This window comes from Mastigoproctus giganteus, chromosome 9, assembly GCF_048544385.1.
Source record: "Mastigoproctus giganteus isolate SK-2022 chromosome 9, ASM4854438v1, whole genome shotgun sequence".
Classification (NCBI taxonomy): Eukaryota; Metazoa; Arthropoda; class Arachnida; order Uropygi; family Thelyphonidae; genus Mastigoproctus; species Mastigoproctus giganteus.
The window spans coordinates 161,476,884-161,496,429 of NC_143583.1; the positions used below are offsets into that span (position 1 = coordinate 161,476,884).

The window sequence follows — 19,546 nt, forward strand, 5'->3', positions numbered from 1 at the left end:
CAGAGTATACTTTCTGATTCATAGTTGTTCCATGAAGCACAAAATGTGTAACAAGAATGCTTTTATGTCAAAAAACACATTAACTATTTGTTTGTCAGCCTAATGAGAAACTCGAAATTTCTTGGGTCTTGGTGAATCAGAATGATCCACTCACTCAATTGTTGTTTTGTCTCTGGATCACATAAAAAAAATCAAGTTTCATCACGTCACTATTTGATTTAAAAAGTTTTCACCCTGTGTTTCATTCAAAACAATCAAGCATTTCTTTGCACAAGTCTACTCTTTGCTGTTTTTACTAAAATAAAACTGTGTGGAATCCAGCAAGAGTAGACGCTTGCTGGATTCCACAGCAAAGAGTAGACTTGTGCAAAGAAATGCATGGTTGTTTTGAAACATAGGTGAAAACTTCTTAAATCGAATAGTGACGTGATGAAACTTGATTTTTTTTATGCAACATTTTCAGGTGATCATTTGCAATACTGTGAGAACTACTGTATGAAATGGACATTCTAACAGCTAATTTATGAAATGTAAGTCACTTGTCTTCGCCTAAGAATTCCTGGGCTTTTGCAATTTGCTCAGGAGTTGTTGAGGAGGAAGGTTGACTGTAGGGTTGCCAGGTCCTATGTTTTTCTCATAAGCTTTATAATTCAAAGACATGGGCTTTGGATTATTTGCTGATAAGGTAAGATTAACAAATTATTATATACTGGTAACTTAATTCTCTCCACATTTGAAAGACATTGTTAAGCTGACAGACGATATTTGTGCAACTTTTACTATTAAATTTTTTTTATTTTTATTATTATTTTCAGATTGCCACTGAATAATTTTTGATAGAATGAGTAGAGTCACAGTCCATTGGTCCTCCCAATGCTCCTCCCAAGAAAAAGAAGAAATTGCAGTATAAAGAAGTCAACTTAAAGAAGTGCTAAGAAACTTTTGCATGGGTGGTTCCAGCTTCTTCAGAGGATCATGCCTACTGAAAATTGTGCAACAAGATTTTTTCTATTAGTCATGGTGGTCAATAATTCGATATTAAGCAACATGCACAATACAAAGGGCATCAGCAAAAAGAAAAGGGAAATGTGGGGGTAAACAAGTTATCAAGCTATTTTGTTAGTTATAAAAAACCAAAATATGACAGTGTGACAGCATGTGAACTAGGGTTAATATACCACAATGTGAAACTTAATCACACTTATAATAGTTTGGACTGTGGTAACAAACTGGCATCATTCTTATTCCATGATTCTGATATTGTAACAAAATTGTGTTGTGGAAGAACAAAATCAGAACTGTTAGTTAAAAATGTTCTAGCTCCTAAAAGTGTAGAAGACTTTGTGGACATTCTTAATAATCCAACTAAATGCAGTCAGTTCTTTTGTCGTGCTACAGATGCTTCAAACAAGGGCAACAGAAAGCTTTTTCCCATATGCATTAGATATTTTGATCATACTAAAGGTATAGAAAATAAATTGTTAGGTGTTGTTGAAAGGGCTGAAGAAACAGCTATTTCTATATCTGAAATTCTGTTAGAAAAGCTTGAGGCTTTTCACCTGTACCCAAAATATATTTCTGCATACAGTGCTGATAGTGCAAATGTAAATTTTGGAAAATATCACTCGGTTTTTCAGTTGTTCAGAGAAAGTAATGCTGATATTGTTAAAGCTAATTGTGCTAACCATAAATTGCATAATGCTGTGAAATATGCTTGTGACAGTTTTGAAGTAGATATAGAAAACATTGTACAGAAAACACAATTTTTTTTTTTTTTTTTTTTTTTTTTTTTTTAGCTAATACAGAAAAAAAGGAAAAATTAGAATCATTTTTTTACTTTGTGGAGCTGAACTGGTCTGAATTGGTACACCGTGTACCGATGAGATGGTTGTACTTAACACTAGCTTTCAAAAGATTACTTCAAAACTGGCCTGCTATTAAGAGCTATTTCCAAAGTATTGATGATTGCCCCAAATTTTTCTCCAAATTATTTCAAAGTGAGGATACAGATTCTGAAATAAAATTGCAAGTGGTTTTTAACTTTTTTGTCAATGTTGGAGAATTGCTAGATGTTACTACTAAAATTCTTGAAAAAATTGGCTTGAGTATTATGGACTCATACAAATCAATGACAATGATCAGAAATAAAATAAATCAGAGAATCCAGGATCAATACTTTGGAAATTCCACAGAGCAATTTTTGAAAAAGTTACCCCAATGCAAACAGAAAAAGATTGTTGATGAATGTAGTGATTTTTATTCAAATCTATTGCAATACCTAGGAAAAAACTATGACTTCAGTGAGAAAAATGTGTTCTAAGTTAAACTTTTCTTTGGAAACAGAAGAAATTAAGTAACAAGATTTTGAAATGGCAATCGATATTTTTCAACTCTAATCAACTTGAATCATAACCATAGGCAAAATTTTATCCTGTCAACTTAATTCAAACCCATTTGCCCTAATTAACTCCTAAAGCTCACACCACATTTCTTTTTTTTTTTTTTTTTTCACAATACGCCGTTGCCACCGAAATCTCCGGAAATTAGGTGGCAGGGTCTGCTAGAGTACAAAAATAATCGGATGAAAGTATGGACAATGGTGGGACCCAGTAGAGGCCCAACAGCTAAATGGACAGAGAAAGAACAGAACACGACACGACATACCACTCCACACACTCTTTTAAATCTCTAGCCTACCCAGTTCTGTGTTGCACAAAGTACACAACATGGAGATGGGAGAAATCCCTGGTGCATTTAGACAGCTAACACACTGTACACTTTGTGGAGTAGTGGAGAATGAAAAATACCTGGGGTAATTGTGCACTCAGATATGAAGTTCCCTGAGCAGTCCTGACAAGCAATCAGGCCAGCCCATGGGCTTTTGACAAGGATATACGAGACTTTTGACAGAGGGAAAATAAGGTGATTGTCCCATTGTATGAGGGAATGCTTAGGCTATGTCTTGAATATGCTTACAAGTCTGGAAACCTCATTTTAGGAAGGATGTAGATCTGCTGGAATGGGTCAGAGAAGGGCAACAAAATTATGTCAGGAACAAAAGAGGTGCTCTTAACAGGAAAGAACTTCAGTTTGGTAAATTACAGTCAACTGTATGGACTTGAAACTTGGAGTATTTAATTGACTGAAGTATTTAAGCCTTTGAATTGATTAAGTTAGCTCAGCTCAGTGCTGATGGAAACCTTCCTTTAGCTCAGAGTACAAACGAGGGAGGGGATATATAAATTGAAGAAAGGTAGTTGAAGGACAGATGTAGAGAAGTTTTCCTTCTGCCAATGAGTATCATTATTTTTGGAAAAACTTCCATTTGGTATTGTAGAAAGGTAGTTTGAATAAATCCAAGGAAGAGCTAGACAAACTATTAGAGGAAATGGACAGTGATATGGGTTGGTTTTTTTTCTTGGCTGAGGCTGTATAAGCTTTCTTTATTAAAAATCTGAGAAGGATGTGTAACATGGAACACATGTGGAGAAGAGCAACAACACTAATCATGGACAGAAAGATCATTCTAATATAAATTGAAAATAGATGTTTGTAGTATAGATGAGTCAAAAATTATTTTCAGCCATATAGCAACTGGTTGTTGATGTAATTGATGTGTGTAAGTTTGCCTTCAGCAAGCAGGTAGTTGATTGTTGGGAAAACTTCCATCTAGTGTGTGTAGGTGGATAGTTAAATAAAATTAAGAAATAATTAGACAAACTATTAGAAAAGATAGATGGTGATATGGGAAAAAGAAAAAAAATTTTTTTTTTATGCTGTACAAACTTGCTTTCTTGCTGTGGGGAAGGGGGGGAACGTGCTGTATGAAGTAATGAAATTTTTGGATATGGCGTATACATGGTAAGAATATACCCAGATCCTTGACATAACGTGGCGTCGACAATCCCCTCGCATACACATTACTCGAACTCCCTCCAGTCACTATCTGGCAGAGTAGAGGTGGCAAGATTATACACTAGCTGATCCGGAAGCCCCCCTAAGGGTTACCAATACATTCAGTCCACCGTACTAACTAGCGGCCGGCCTGCGAGACTAAACATGGGTTGCACCACTTCAAGCCTCCAATAAGCAAATTGGTGGTATTGCATTGGTTGATGAGAGTCATCTACCACCTAGTTTTGCCTGCTAACACAGAGGTGCAGCATTCCTCCATGTAATGTGGGTGCCACACCTCGACCTCTGCTAGCAGGGAAAAGGAGGTGATTGTCCCTCTGTATAAGGCAATGGTCAGGCCACGCCTTGAGTACTGCGTACAGGTCTGGAGGCCTCATTTTAGGAAGGATGTAGATTTGCTTGAGCGTGTACAGAGAAGGGCAACAGATTGGTGAGGGAAATAAAGGGATCCTCTTATCAAGAGAGGCTTAAGTTCCGCAAATTGCAGTGGCTGGAGACTAGGCACCTGCGCGGTGATCTGATTGAGGTGTATAAGGCCTTGAATGGGTTGAACAAGCTGAATTCTGATGGGATCCTTCCACTTGTTCAGATTACGAACCTAAGGGGGCATAAATTCAAATTACGAAAGGACAGATGTAGAATAGATATGCGGAAATTTGCCTTTAGCCAGCGGGTGGTTAATTGCTGGAACAAACTTCCATCTGTCGTGGAAGTTGATAGGTTGAATAAATTTAAGGAGGAACTGGACAGGCATTTGGAGGGAATGGTGTGATTTTTTTTTTTTTTTTTTTTTGGCTGATGCTGCATAAGCTCATACATTTGTTTTCTTTCATCACATGCCACTACTACTATGTTGTTCACACCTGGGTGGTCACCCACAGTGTGCTTGTGCATGGGGGTCATACCCAGGACTACTAACAGTCCCACCATCATGAAAGTGCAAGCAGAGGATGAGGATCTGGCTGTCACAGACTGTCCAGACTTCGCTGAAATTGTGTCCACTTGACTTGAGTGTCACTCGAATATCAGTTTTAGACTCCCAGGTAGCAAGTACAGATTGTCTGGCATATTTGAGAGGATGTCTGTGACAACCTCAAGGACTAAATTTGTAGATGCCTCTCAATATCGTTCATATTCTGGGAGTGGCAGGATATGGCAACATAGTCTGTGTAAAGATACAAGTCAACAGTGTTTGGAATGCCGTTTGTGATATTGTTTATACATATTGCAAAAAGAGTGATGCCGAGAACAGGGCCTTGTGGGACTCCCTGTTCTTCTATATATGATTGAGATAAAACCTGCAGATACCTATCTTTGAAAGATCTGTCTCGAAGAAAGCTTTGAACAAAATATGATAAATAGCCATGCATATGAATGGAATGGAGATCTCTGGATGCTGGAGCACCCGGTGATATCAAATGTTTTCTCTATATCAAGGCATACCATAACAAGACGTTAGTTCTAATGAATGCATTCCTTATGGTTAATTCAGCTTTTATCATGAAATCTAGAAAAGACCTATTCCTTCAAAAGCAAAACTGATTATGTTTTGGGATTCAAGGTACGTAGTGAGTCAATGGTGTACCATTTTTTTTTCTAAGTCTTACTCAAGAAATAGGTTAGAGAAATTGGTCTATGATTGTGAGGAATTGAATAATCTTTTCCAGGTTTATGTATAGCTAAGGCATAAGAATGTTGCCAGGAAGTGGGGAATATATGATTAGCATTAGTAAAGGCACATGATGCAAGAATGCAAAAGCAAGCTTATATAGAATCGGCCAAAAAAAAAAAAAAAAAAAAACCCTTCTTATTTCACCCATCCACTCATTCCAAATGTTTGTCTAGTTCTACCTTGAATGTTTGTTCAATTAACCACCTGCTGACTAAACGAAAACTGTCTTTCCTCAATTTGAATTTATGCCCTCTCAGTCGATTATTCAGAGCAAGAGGAAAAACCCATTTTGTAAAGGTAAAATCATGTTTAACTAATCTGGTTAGCTATTTTAATAATTTCGATGTTTATTTGGATTTCAGCAAAGTATTTGATTCAGTCCAACACAAGTGGTTACTTTATAAGCTGGAACAGGTTGGAATCATAGGGAAAGTCCTTAGATGGATAGCTGGATGGCCTCAGGGCAGGGTTGTGATAAATGATTATTCCTCAGATTGGGTTGATGTAAGAAGTGGGGATCAGTATTAGGACCACTGTTGTTTTTGATTTTCATAAATGACATTGATGAAGGGATAGAGGACGTGAAGTCTAAATTTTCAGATGATGTAAAGATTGGGAGAGTCATTAATGATGACTGCCAAGCAGAGCTTCTTCAGAATGACCTAGACAGAATTCAGGGATGGTCAGAAAAATGGCAGCTATGCTTTAATCAAGCAGAGTGTAGATGGGGAACAGTAACCCCAAAATAACTTACACATTTGGTGGAGCTGAAATAAAGCCAGTAGTGGAGGAAAGGCTTCCTTGCACCAGGTGACCACTGTTCATACTAATACTAACCCATTCTTTTTAAATACTACAAATTAAACCACACAATTATCTAGAGGCTTCAAAACAATCCACACCCCTCTGTATTACCATTGCTTTAGGAAATTTTAACAACCATAACACTATAGAGAAATAATCACATAGATCCCAGAAGAAACAAACTGGAAAATTCCTGGATTACAATACAAAAATATCAAGGTAAATTTTAATATGTTATGCAATTTTGTTTGTTAACAATATAGCTTTAATGAAATCAGATTACAATGCATGGGCAGAAATCATTGGATACCTACATAGTAACAGGTAGACCAAACCTTTCACACGGTAAGGCAGTCACACAGCGAGGCATTGAGTCCACTAGTTCTTGAAATTATTCCACAGGTATTTCCATCCATGCTTGCTGCACCATTGTCATGATGGATCCAAAGCTCACCTTTCCACTGGGGTCATGTCAGGTGAACAGGGGAGGCCATTCATGATGGCAAAATCTGCAGAATGCTCTTTGAACCATGTTCTAGTCACCACGGCTCTGTGGGGAGGCACATTGTCCTCCTGGAAGAGTCCATTGCCCTGTGGGTGCACGATGATCATGAAGGGATGCAGATGATCTGCAAAGATGGACATGTAACCTGGACCATTCAGAGATGCATCTAGACATACAAGAGGTCCCATGTGCCCGTTGAACACGCCCCTGACCATTACCGACCGTCCACCAGCCTGAACAGTTATTTGTTGACACGAGGTGAATAGTTTTGTGCAGTTTCCGCCAGATACACACCCCTCTGTCTGCTCGAAATAACTGGAAACAGGAATCATCAGACGGAAACCCATCTCCAATCATCCAAAGTCCAGTGCTGATGTTCTTTCACCCAGTTGAGGCATAGAGTCCCATATCATGGTGTTAGAAATGGGACTCCGGTGGGTCAGCGGCTCCCATAACCTATTGCGGCTAATGATCGCCTCATGGTCTTGGTGGAGACATTTCTGGCACCTCCCTCATTGAAGTCTGTGGTGATTTGTGCCAGTGTCACTCTCCAGTTGACTGAAACAATATGAAATTTCAACGGCCACATTCATCCCCCATCTTTTTCCACCCACAGTGCTGTTCATGATGAGATATTATTCTGGAAATGTCGTATTCCTGATACTTTTCATACTGTTGAATAAGGATAGTACTATTTCTGTACCACCTCCATGATAGAGTGACCCATACATTGGGCACTCACTATCATCCCTCTTTTAAAGTCTGTTAACTCACAACATTTATCCATACTGAAGTCGAATTACAGTCTATGTGAATGTAGTGATGCAGTGTACCTATATACCTGCCAAGTGGTGCATTTGTCCACTAGCAAGAGGAGGTGACAGCGTCATGTTGCCCAGGAAACAGGTATCACATGAATTCTGCACTTTCATTGTACAAGTGCACGAACAACAACAATGAAATGAAAATACTGCTGATTAAGTCAATAGAGTGATAACGTTCAATAAAATTGATTCCCACCACTTTTTGTCACACCAGCATTTCATATTAAATTGTATTAATGTTTAAAATAACAGGAAATATTTACATTACTAAACTAATAAAAGTAAGAAAAAAATTTTGGTGAATAAAATATTTAAAGACAAATTAAAGGTGATATTATAGTTATAAGGGTAATATTAAGGATAACATTACTGTTTACCTTTAAATGTTTGTTCCCTGCCAACAACACCATCTTCAACATCAATAACTTTTACTCTGCTAGGATCACAAACTTCTACCAAAAATGGTTTTCCAGATATAGAAGAGCCACAGTGAAATACCTCAACTTTGTAAGTGCCAATTTCTCTTGACTGGTACTCTACACGATGTGTTCCTCTTTCAGTGTGAATAACAGCTGTCTGTACAGGTGCACCAGAAGGACCTAAATAGAATTACAATTTAAAAACCAATCTTCAACAATCTTACAATTTAAAAACCAATCAGTCTGAAAAGATGGTTTAAAATTTTTTATAAGAACACAATTTTTTATATTTTTTATAAACCGTTTCTTTGAAGTCAGCATATATTGTGTTATTGTCTCAATAATAACATTATTATCATCTTTAAATTTTGGCATAAGAATTTGCCAAATTATTAAATTTTCAATTCAAAGTTCTGATCACACATATTTAATTTCCAAAGTTCAATTCTCCAAATAGCCTTAACAATAAAAAACACTATGGTAAACACTAGCAATATTCAAGAGACACTGCTGATTCAGCAAAAAATGAGAAATACGTATATGCGTTGAACTGAAACACTCAAGGAATAAATGAACTTTAGGCACAGTATGCGTCACATTTATTTCTAATAGATGTTACAATTAATTACATTGATAGGCTTGAATGCCAAATATTAGTATCCATATGTGGTTAACTTGGCAGTGGTGGCATACCGATTTTCTTTGCGATTTTTTTTAAACTGATTTAGAAATTTTTTGAATCCTGCTTGAACAATACCAGTATTTTAACTTTTCTTAACAGATTGCAATTCCATACTGTATGTAACTTTATAAGTATTAAAAAATATATTAAAATTTTTAAAAACATGCAGTATGTTCTACACTTTTATTTTCAACAAACAAAAAATATAAAAAAATATTAGACATAAAACAGAAACATGAGCCTCCTATGCTCTTCCATTTTCCAATTTAAAAGACTGGCCAATAAAATTTCAAACTGTGCATGCATATATATATATATATATACACACCTCTTTATTATGTATATGAATATTATTAAAAATTTTAAAAACAAACACATTATGTATATTCGATACTATCATTTACTTTTATTCTCAGGCTTATTTCAAATTTGGTTTCACAGTCTGAGAAATTTGAAACCAGGTATACTGCTTCCCACAGAGTACCAGTCATTTGATAGAATACTAGGTATTATGTCAGTCTTTATGTGAAAATAGTAATAAATCTTTTGACAGACAGTAGACGGCAGTAATTATTCCACATGATGGAAAGCTACACCACTTTCTACTGCACTTGGAAGGTGGAGTAATTTTCTTTGGTGATTTTAATATTCATGACTTCAGTTGCCTTCAGTTTTGTAGTTGCACAGATCCAGAAGTTGAAATGCCAAGTCTTTTGCAATTACTAATGATCTTGCACAGATCGTTCATCTAGCTACTAGACAATTCTAATCACACAGCCAACATTCCTGATCTTTTTCTCACAAACAACCCTTCAAAGCACAAGTCAATGTTTTTGGTTTTCTATGCACCTCAGATCACAACTTGGTGATGATCTCTCTCTGTCTCTCACTGTCATTCTGAGCATCATGGCATTAAAAAGAATGCAAGATGGGATGATCTGTGAGATTTCTATTTTTTTTTTTTTTTCCCCCTTGGTGGGATTACTGTTTTAAATCTTCTGATCCTAGTGTTTTCTCAGATCATGTCAGTGAAATTATTCTTACCGGGATTGTCACATTCCACTTTGAAACCTCATTCTTTTTCTAAATGTTGGTTTTCCAATAAATGTGCCAAGGCTGTACAAGATAAGAATACCCATTTCACAATTAGCTTGCATCCAGATCTCCAGCTTCATTTTCTGCTTACAGCAAAGCATGTAACAATTGTAAAACAGTTATTAATCAAATCAAGTTTGGATTGATTAACAACTGTTTATTTTCTATCTTAGCCTGCATATTTTGAACACACAGTCAACAGGCCAAGAGTAGAAAACTGGCTTCTGATCCAAATGGCATTTGCGTATTAGCCACAACTTCAGTCCGTCTAAACTCCTACCTCTGTGATAACCTGGTGATTCTGTTGCTTGCTTGCTCTGCTAAAGGTAAAGTAGACTTACTAGCAACTGCTTATTGCTAACTTTTTTTCATTAATGAGTTGGGTAAATCCACTCCTTCCATACCCAGTACATTCCGCTCGATTCCTTCCATGATTATCCGACAGAAGGAGGTTAGAATCTGAACAATATTGATGCCAAGAGTGCTTGTGATTCTGATAGCATTACTCCTTGTTCTTAAATCCTGTGCTTCTAGGCTTTCTCCTATCCAGCCAGTCCCCAAGAAATGATGACAAATCCTTTGCTTCCAATTATTTTTCTATTGCAATTACCTGTATGCCTTCCAAAGTAAGGGAGAAATCCAGAAACACCAATTTTTAAAAATATCTCACACCTTCCATTTGATCAATGGTTGACAATATGGATTCTAACAGTGTTGATTAAGTGGTGATATACTGGCTTATGTTACTCATCTTTGAACAAATCTAATTGAAAAATTTGGTGGAACTCAAGCAGTTCCACTTGACAATTCTAAGTCTTGATTTTATTTGGCATAAAGGTCTTCTAAACAAGCTCCTATCTTATGGATTGACAACTGCTTGCAATTTTGCAATTTGGTAACCAGTTTTCCTCTGACTGCTCACTGTGAATGATGGTAGATGAAGAAGTTCATTCATCTTGTAAATGAATGAACTTCTTCCACTTATGAGAAGCCTATTCATAGTTTTGCTAATGAGAGCATATTACATTCCACTTTCCAAATTGAAAACACACTACAGTATTATAGGTGATAATACTCTGAGTTTGGGTTTTTCACAAAAAAAAATAATGTCAAGTTGTTTTTTGCAGTGAACTGTTTAATAACTTCGTCATAATAATTAACTAGATTGGTCAGAGAAGACTTCCCTCTTATCAGCCAATAATATTAATGGATATTAATGTTAGCCTTAATATCTATTAAGGCTACCATTATTATCCAGATGGTTCTGTATTGTATCCAGACCATAGATTCAGGATCTTTCCCACCACTGAAGTTAAACACATTTATAGTTTCCCATCACATCTTCCCATTCCACAAAGGCGGAATGGGAAGATATTAATGTTCAATAACAACCCCAACAGGTGATGCACTCAGCCCTATCTACTCCTGGAGCCTTATCTTCAATCAGATTTCAGAGTTTCCCCAAAAACACTTATCTGAAATCAATATTTCACTTGGTTTATAACAATCTGAATCCTTAACATTATTCCCTCGTGGTTCAACAGTATTCCAAACTGTAAATTTGGAGATTTCTGTCATACTTCTCAGAAATGTTTTGTTTTGTCTGTATCCCAATTATCATCTTGCCTTTACCACAAAGTACTTATTCAACTTGTCAGCCATTTATTCTGGGCTTTCTATGCCTTTTCCCCTTTGATCAAGGGCTTATTTGATTCACTCTCTTCTTTTATTTATTTATTTATTTATTTATTTTTGTTTCATATATTAAAAAAAAAAAAAACTCCATTTTTGGCTCTGATCATGATTTATCTTCCTCATCATTAGCATTAGCATTAGTAGAGGCATTTGATGCAAGAAAGCAAGCTTATGCAGCATCAGCCAAAAAAAAAAAAAAAAAAAAAAAAAAAAAGTAACATAAATAAATAAAAATAACCACTTCCACTTCACCCCTCTGTTCGTTCGAAATACCTGTCCAGCTGAGCCTTAAACTTATTTAGGCTATCAACTTCCACGACAAGGGATGGAAGTCTGTTCCACCCACCAACCACCCGCTGGCTAAAGGCAAATTTCCGCACATCTATCCTACATCTGTCTTTCCTCAATTTGAATTTATGCCCTCTCAGGTGATTTTTCTGAGCTAGAGGAAGAATCCCATCAGCATTGAGCATGCTCAAACCATTCAAGGCTTTGTACACCTCTATCAGATCACCCCGCTGGTGCCTAGTTTCCAGACACTGTAATTTGCAAAACTTAAGCCTTTCTTCGTAAGAGAACCCCTTTGTCCCATTCACCAATCTAGTTGCCCTTCTCTGTACTCGTTCCAGCAGCTCTACATCCTTCCTGAAATGAGGCCTCCAGGCCTGTATACAGTACTCTAGGTGTGGCCTGACCATTGCCTTATACAAGGGAATAATCACCTCCTTATCCCTGCTAGAAAAATTTCTATATATCATTGACAATACACCATGAGCTACTCTTGCAGCTCGTCTGCACTGCTCAGAGAACTTCATATCTGCCTGCACCACCACCCCCAGGTCCCTTTCATTCTCTACCACTGTCAGTGTAGTACCACAGAGTTGATACGTTGCTCTGGGGTTGCTGTTTGCCATATGTAGTACTTTACATTTGTCAATGTTAAACTTCATTTGCCACCTCGAAGCCCATCTGCTCAACCTTTCCAAATCCTGTTGCAGCAGCATAGTGTCAGTAGTGTCCTTGACAACCCTGCCAACCTTTGTATCGTCTGCAAACTTGGACATTAAGCCTGATATACCATCATCAATATCATTTATAAATACAGAAAACAATAAAGGCCCCAATACTGAACCCTGAGGGACTCCACTAATAACATTAGTCCACGATGAGCAGTGTCCATTGATTACCACTCTCTGTCTTCTCCCCCTCAACCACCCCTTTATCCATTCATATTCCATTTATCCATTCATCATTCATATTTCTTATCCCATCAGTAATTTCGTTACATATCCAGTTATAATGGTTATATAAATTACTATCCTGGAATGGTCTGTAAGTAATCCATGTTCCCACCCCCATTGTTAAACCCTCAGCATCACTTGTCATTCACTTAAACAATTTTCTTTTGGAAGCACCCCTACCGAAACAAATGCATCTGTACTTTCCAGGACATATGCTCTAAATACTTCCCACAACAAACTCATATCCAACAGCACATAGTTCTTTCCCCAAGTAATATAAATACCTCAAGCCCCTCAGCCAACTCCCTCAAGGATATTAGAGCATTTTCACTTGTATTTCCTCTGACATGTTTGAATAAATAGATCATCCAGATGGCTCGAAAATCTGTTGATTCACAGAGCACTGCCAGTCCATAAATTCCAATCTAAAAGAGGCAGTCTGAAGTTGCCTATAACAAAGGAATCACACTTGGCTGCCCATAGGGATTTCTGTCATACTTCTCAGAAATGTTTTGTTTAGTCTGTACCCCAATTATCATCTTGCCTTTACCACAAATCATTTTGTACCACACAGGCTTAATCAATCTGACTCTTGGAACAGTCTGATCACCTTCAGAGAACTGTTGATAAGAAGCATGACTTTCATCACCCCCCCTTCAACCCTCTCTATCCTTTCTGAACACACTGTACTCACCATAATGAAAGTTTTCATCTGTTATCTCTGGATGAAAGAATGTCTCTATTAGTCCTATTAATATATCAACATTAGTGACATAACCAAAAGCTTAAATTCATTTAATTTATTTATAATAATCCTGGCTTTACTATATAGACAAGTTTAGTTGTTGCTTAAACATCCCTTATAATTGCTTAAAAATGTTTTTAAGCTGAGTGATGGTTCTTGAACCTACTTCAATGTTTCTTTCTATGTATAAGGCAATTACAGGTTGGACATGGGTACCTCACAGGGAGGGTGCAGGTGTAATTTGGGCCCAAGTCACTAACCTGTGTCATTTCAAATGATTCCCCTAATCCCTGCAAAATTTGCAGTTTCTCTGATCCCTTAAGGAGTCCTAAGTGACATTAGCAAAAAAAATTTTACAAAAATTTTACAATTTTACAAAAATCATCCTTTACAAAAAAATTTTCTTCTATTAACTAGTTTTTTTCTTCTTCTTTTAATTAGCTTTCTTCTATTAACTTTCAGCTAAGCTGAAAAAAAAATTCCAATAAGAACAGTCCTTCATATATAGAGTTAATCCACAAGGCTTTCATCATATATTTCCTCCTATCATGTCTGGAAAGAATTGCAGCCAAAAGAACATTTTGTCCCTTATTTTGACATTTTTCCAGCATGACCTTGTATTTATTGACTAAGTCATCAGTTCTTTTATGATACTTTCTGATGTACATTTACTCTGAGATTCTTGTAATTAATTAGATTTATGGACAGAGAAAAAAAACTTTCAAAACAGATTCCATACATTTTTTTCTCTCTCTCTCTCTCTCTCTCTCTCTCTGATGGAATAACACATTTCAATTCACTAGATGTTAGTATGCCAACATTTATGAGTAGATTTTTGTAGAATAGCAGAATGCTTCAGTTAGTAATTGATAAGTAATGTGCTTAGCAGCATCCTTGAAGGATTCTGTTTGAATATTTTTTTAATTTAATGAAATGAATGATTTATACAAGGGGTGGCTAATGAGTCGATCACGAGCTACCAGTCGATTGCGGATTTAATTTCAGTTGATCATGACGAATTTTAAATATACAGTCATCCCTCGATTTGTGCACCTTGTGCAATTAAATTTTTGAGATGGTAGATCGCGGCATATTTTGAAGGAAAAAAGTAGATTGCATCACAAATTAAGTTGGCCACTCCTGATTTATACTATTCCCAATAAAAATCATCCATCTCATTTGATTGATAATTTATATTTTGTCCCACATGATTTGGAAAATGTCCACTGCCTGTCAGTTTACATGAATCTTGTTGTTTGTATCTTGCATGTTATCACAAAAGTCAATGCTATTAAGATTAATTACTGATATTTGGGTTGCTCAAATTGTGAATCAGCCTATAGAACAGATTCAATTAATCAATCATATCCATCTTTAAGGCAATCCCCCATAAAGAGAGATGAGCATTAAAGTCTCCCAACATAGAGAATGGGAAGAGTATCCAGCTGTATAATCAGACACTTAATGTCATTGGTAATGTAAAGATGATTCAGTAATATAAAGGCAGAGGAGTTACGCTGATTCCAATCACCATGTGCATAGCTACAATGCTTCCAGATGTCTGTAAAGGAATACAGTTGGATGTAGTTCTGAATTCTAAAAAAATGGTCACACTGTCATGGAAACAGTTGATATTTCTGCCCATCAGCAAATACTGTAGTTTCAAACTGAAAGGAATTCTTGCAAAGATATGCTAGTTTCTTGTAAAACTGTTGGTTATATCAGTTAAACCACATTGTATATGTCCTCTAAATGCTAAGAAAACCTCTTCAGTTCCACTGTACTACATTATTTGCTTAACAGAGGAAGAAGAATATGCCAGTTTATTACAATTTTAGTCATTTCTCCTTTAGACGTGATATATAGATGTCCAGTAATAATATTGGTATTAGTATTATAATGGCTAAATAATGAAAGGAAGACAAATTTTTTCTGCAACTGCAAAAGAAAAAAAAAAAAAAAAAAAAAAAAATTCTGTCATTCGTATTGTCCCCCATTGCCAAAAAAATGCCAATCTAATTCTGCTTTGAACTTCACCAAACTATCAACCTCAACCAATGTTGCAAGAAATTCATTTTAATGACCTACAACACATGCTTCAAAGAAAACATGAGATCCAGTATCCTATTACACCCTAAAATTTTATATTTTTGCCACCCCTCCCCAGGTTCTACTCTCTTTTTTCCAGTGAAAACATACCTCCCTCATTCATTTTAATGATTCTCTTCAGAGCTTTATACACCCCTATCAGGAACTGGCTCGCGGAGGAGGCGATTGTCCCTCTGTATAAGGCAATGGTCAGGCCACGCCTTGAATACAGGTCTGGAGTCCTCATTTTAGGAAGGATGTAGATTTACTTGAGCATGTACAGAGAAGGGCAACAAGATTGGTGAAGGGAATGACGGGATCCTCTTACCAGGAGAGGCTTAAGTTCTGGAAATTGGAGCGGTGGAGACTAGACACCTGCGAGATGATCTGATTGAGGTGTATAAGGCCTTGAATGGGTTGAGCACGCTGAATTCTGATGGGATTCTTCCCCTTGTTCAGATTACGAACCTAAGTGGGCATAAATTGAAATTGAGGAAGGACAGATGTAGAATAGATGTGCGGAAATTGGTCTTTATCCAGCGGGTGGTTAATTGCTGGAACAAACTTCCATCTGTCGTGGAAGTTGATAGATAAAATCAATTTAAGGAGGAACTGGACAGGCATTTGGAGGGAATGGTGTGATTTTTTTTTGGCTGATACTGCATAAGCTCATACACTTGCTTTCTTGCATCACATGCCACTACTACTACTACCAAGATGTTGCACTACCTCGTAATAAGTAACACTATACCTACCATAGAGAAGACTCTCGTTAATGATGCCAATTCATAACTACTTAAGTAGTTGGCTACGCACAGATATGGTTCAACTTGTATGTTAGTTAACTCCCTACGTAATGTGAGGCTTTAGCCCTAAACCAATCTGTAATCTAAATTACTCCACACCATCAGGCATCTCTCATTTGTGGAGTTATACTTCGCAACTGGGTTTTCATCACTGCATCACCAGAGTACCTAACCAACCACTGATGAGGAGCCAATAAGCTCCAAAATGGTGCCATATGGGTGATGTTATCTGCTGAGAATAGTAGTAGTAGTGGCATGTGATGCAAGAAAGCAAGTGTATGAGCTTATGCAACATTAGCCCAAAAAAAAAAAAAAAAAAAATCACACCATTCCCTTCAAATGCCTGTCTTGTTCCTCCTTATATTTATTCAACCTATCAACTTCCACGACAGATGGAAGTTTGTTCCAGCAATTAACCACCCACTGTTTAAACCAAATTTCCGCACATCTATCCTTTCTTAATTTGAATTTATGCCCCCTTAGGTTCGTAATCTGAACAAGTGGAAGGATCCCATCAGAATTCAGCGTGCTCAACCCATAAGTAACAATAGTCTTCTCCTATGGCAAAGCGTTACTTATTCGAGGTAGTGCAATATCATGGTATCTCGTCAAGGTATATTCACAATATGAGATATACTTAATGATGCCAATTCATAACTATTTAAGTAGTTGTCTTCGTACACAAATGATGCAATTGCCCTAACTTCAACACTATTAACTCCCCACGTAACCTGAAGCTTTAGCCGTAAACTATTCTGTAATTAACATTTTAATTGTATCTCATATTCTGGTTGCCTTCAATGAGATAGATTTCGCTGTGAAGGCAACCACAATATGAGATACAATTAAAAACGATGCCTTTTACACAGCATACGTAGATTAAATTTATGGGTAAACTATGGTGTTACTACACTAATTATTATATAGTTAATTACTTAAAATCCATATATAATTATGCCTTGTGCATTTCACCTTTAAATACATTATTCGAGGTAGTGCAGTATCATGGTAACTGTACACCATTATCTGTACACCATTTGGCATCTCTCATATTGTGGAATCACTTCACAACCAGGGTACCTTCCCACTCACTGATGATAGGCCAACAGCCTTGAAACGGTGCCGTTTGGGTGGTAGTATCCACTCAGAATAAATTACAGTAGTCTTCTCTACTAGAGGAGTGTTACTTATTTAAAGTAGTGCAATTCCTGGTACCTTTTAATTAACCTTTGTGTTCTTAACAATTACATTTTTAATGAGCTTCCCACCTACAAAGAAGTAATGTGGGTGCCTACAGGAAGTACAGTCTACAGTGGACAAAATATCAAGGCAGTACTAGGTAGGTCAGAAAACTGCTGGCTCGGGTGGGATACATACCAATTATCATATAGTTAATTACGCCTTGTGCATTTCATCTTTAAATACATTATCTGTACACCATTTGGCTTCTCTCATATCGTGGAATCACTTCGCAACTGTGATCACATGTTGCATTACCAGGGTACCTGCTCACCCACCCACCAATGATAGGCCAACAGCCTTGAAACGGTGCCGTTTGGCTGGTGGTATCCACTCATAATAAATTACATTAGGTCTTCTCTACTAGAGAAGTGTTACTTATTCAAAGTAGTGCAATTCCTGGTGTCTCTTAATTAACCTTTGTGTTCTTAACAATTACATTTTTGATGAACTTCCCACCTACAAAGAAGTAATGGGGGTGCCTATAGGAAGTACAGTCTACAGAGGACAAAATATCAAGGCAGTACTAGGTAGGTCAGAAAACTGCTGGCCCGGGTGGGATACACAGAATAATAGTTTGTTTGTTATTTGGTTTTTAGAAGCATTAGCATCTAAGGCCATATTGCTCCAGAGATATGCGGTGGTCATTTCCTGACCTTTCCGCATCCTCTGTATTTGGTGGTCACAGGCTCGAACCCCGGTCTAATCAAAAAGCGTGTGCTATGCACTGCTGCTCTTGCCCACCAGGCAATGGAGGTGCCACAGAATAATAGATTAACAGCATCTGCAGACATAGGGGCAAGTGATTGTTGCCCCTATATCTGTAGGAGAAGGAGACGGAAAACAGAATGAGGGGAGGGAGGGGAAGAGGGGGAGAGAGAGAGAGAGAGAGAGAGAGAGAGAGAGAGAGAGAGAGAGAGAGAGAGAGAGAGAGAGAGAGAGAGAGAGAGAAGGATAGTTTAATGATTTTAGTCAAGAGCTCATAAAATCTAAGCAAGGTATCCAGTTGACATGAGTTTTCAGTGCAATGTTATGACAATTTGGTGTGACATAACATGGAAAACCAAAAATTAGAGTAGGATTGTGCTATAGGCCAAATGCGAAGAGAATAATGAAAAATTACACAAAGAAATAGAGTGGGCCAGTAAATCAGTATGACTTATAAAGGAGAAATTTTAACTTTCCAGATACTGACAAAGTAGAAAAATTGGTGTGGATTTACTGGATAATTATTTTCTACACTACAATATAAGAGAAAAAGAAAAGAAAGTAATACTATTCATCTGATTATCAGCAGTGACCCTTAATGAATTAAGAATCTGAAAATAAAAGAAACACTCACTAAGTGGCAGTGATCATAGTGTATATTATGTGAAAGTTAATTAAAAATAAACTGCTCTTTGTTAACAACAAACAGAAAGACTTCTACTTTCTAACAGTGACTATAATGGTCTCAGGTCAGTTTAAAATTTTAAGTCAGACCACCTGATGAGGTTATCAACAGCAAATTCTAAATGGGAAGGATTCAGGGAGATAATTGTAGCTTTTTGTACAAAAAGAGACCTAAAGAGATGTCAGATGAACCGATGAGACTCGTGGCAGAGAAGAAAAATAAATGGTTACATAAAAAGTATCAAGTAATGTGAAGGCCTAAACAATAAAACAGTAAACAAATTAGTCTGCACAATCAAGTCACAAAGGAGGTTAAGCAAGCTAAGCAGATTATGTGAAAATTCAAAGGAAAACAACAATGATTCTTTAGTTATATAAACAGAAGAAACGTGATGAATTACACTGGTCCAGTAGATATGAGTGG

General features: G+C 36.9%; 1 protein-coding gene across 2 annotated transcripts in view; it reads right to left on the reverse strand.

Annotated features, from left to right (window-relative positions):
* Positions 1–19,546, reverse strand: part of jbug (filamin-type immunoglobulin domains fbug) — a 1,114,928-nt gene that overhangs the window by 352,855 nt on the left and 742,527 nt on the right. For both annotated transcript variants that reach the window (XM_090381438.1, XM_090381439.1), the window contains exon 36: positions 8,098–8,319. In XM_090381438.1, the coding sequence (XP_090237564.1) occupies positions 8,098–8,319 (222 nt within the window). The remainder of the gene's footprint in view (positions 1–8,097; positions 8,320–19,546) is intronic.